The 1836-nt window shown below is 35.9% G+C and overlaps 1 protein-coding gene across 2 annotated transcripts; it reads left to right on the plus strand.

The window, feature by feature from the left end:
* Positions 1–463: 463 nt before the first annotated feature.
* LOC133875965 (heavy metal-associated isoprenylated plant protein 16-like) lies at positions 464–1441 on the plus strand. Of its 2 annotated transcripts, none has more exons than XM_062314255.1 (3): positions 464–552; positions 702–780; positions 870–1441. In XM_062314255.1, the coding sequence occupies exons 1-3, from the start codon at positions 547–549 to the stop codon at positions 1196–1198; spliced, it is 414 nt and encodes a 137-aa protein (XP_062170239.1). In that variant the 5' UTR covers positions 464–546; the 3' UTR covers positions 1199–1441. The 2 variants fall into 2 exon arrangements, with proteins under 2 accessions (XP_062170239.1, XP_062170240.1); XM_062314256.1 differs by having other exon boundaries at positions 479–552; positions 697–780.
* Positions 1442–1836: the final 395 nt, after the last annotated feature.

Raw genomic sequence — 1836 nt, forward strand, 5'->3', positions numbered from 1 at the left:
ATTGCAAACTATATTGCATGATGATGTGTATTATTCTCATATGTGTTTATAAGAAATTGAATTCATTGCATATTGATATCTTTTACACGTGACCATTCAGCTATATAAGTCGTCGTAAAAAAAAAATCATGTTTTACAGCTGACCCATTTTTAGCCAATGGTGCGGAAGGACCCGAACCTAAGGGTGACATTGACAGAGCTTATGGAATTTTTGTGCCCTATGATGGCGATCCTCGACCCGCATATTGTGGAGATATACCCGGCCGGTTTTACTTTTCCTAGCAGTGTTATGCTATAAGATCCTAGGGTAGCCCTAGATGATTTTCCTATATGATGGTTACCTATGATTATGGTTTTATGTTACCTACAAATAACTTTTGTATTTGATGACGATTTAATTCAAGTCAATTTTAACATATGTTGAATTAATCTCCACCACTAGTACGTATATAAAAAGACCCACTTCTCCATAGACACAGATCGATTAAGCTCCCCAGATCAGTTCTCCCACGAAAGCCCCTTCTTTCTTCTTCCTTCCTCTAAAACATGAAGGTAAGCCTTATTACACGTGCGAATTCTGAAACTTGATTAATTTTACTTTTAGTTCTAGAAAACATGCACCAAAATGATCATGCATTTTGTATATATATTTGGGCTTAGTAAATTGAATAATATGCTTTTTTGTCTTATGGCCAGTGCAGCAAAAAATAGTTATCAAGGTGCTAATGACCTGTGACAAATGCAGAACCAAGGCCATGAAGATTGCCGCAAAAACATCTGGTTAATAATTAGCATCAAACTCGTATAGTTTTTCGGCCTTTGAAGACCCGAGAGAGAGTACCAAGATACTTACAAAGTTTATTCTACAGGTGTGAACTCGGTGGCAATAGAAGGTTCAGATAAAGATCAGTTGGTGGTGATTGGCGAAGGTGTCGACACGCCTAACTTGACCCGCTCGCTAAGGAAGAAGCTGTGCTATGCGGAAATATTGAAGGTGGAAGAAGTGAAGCCAAAAGAAGAAGAGAAGAAGCCAAAAGAAGAAGAGAAGAAGCCAAAAGAAGAAGAGAAAAAGCCGCCGTTATGTCCGACGTTGTCCCTCTGCCATCAATATCCACCATTTCCTATGTACTGTGAGCCCATGTACTGTGAACCCCTCCGCTGTGCCTCTTCAAGTGACGGTGGCTGCTTTATCATGTGATCCATATTGTCTGATTATTTGCAACCCCGATTTATGAGGTCTGATCCATTTTTCCTCTTTGTCTCTCTCGATCAAGTTTAGTGTAATAACGACGTGTATGTCACAGATTATTATTGTTATTTTTTTGTTCTCTTGGCCAATATTGGCTGGAATAATGAATCAGCAACTGGGGTTTATGTCTTTTAAACAAGAATATCTGTTGAGGAATTTGATAATCCATGAGCCAAAAGCACGTACAAGTAATATCTCCTTTTATTTTAATTTATTTTTTTCCTTTTTGAAACAAAACGTCCTCTCCTCACAGTTGATCAGCTAATTAATTAAACAACGCTAACTAATTAACGAATATTCACTTTCAGAGAGCATGCATAACCAAAACCGTAGGATTGCAGCTACACAAACAAATGCATGCAAGGAATTGAAACAATTTAAGTGGGCTTTATATCCGTTGAAAAATAAATGTGGTGATTTAACAAGATATTAAAATAAAGATCTTGAGTTTAAACAATTTTAACCATTTATCTCTTATTTTAATTAAATATTTTTTTTACCTTATTTTAGTTTAAACTTTTGATATACACGATGATTTAACAAGTCAAGAAAATTATTTAAAAAAAAAAAAAAAAAAACCGCTTCTC

The sequence above is a fragment of the Alnus glutinosa genome, chromosome 8, assembly GCF_958979055.1.
Source record: "Alnus glutinosa chromosome 8, dhAlnGlut1.1, whole genome shotgun sequence".
Lineage (NCBI taxonomy): Eukaryota > Viridiplantae > Streptophyta > Magnoliopsida > Fagales > Betulaceae > Alnus > Alnus glutinosa.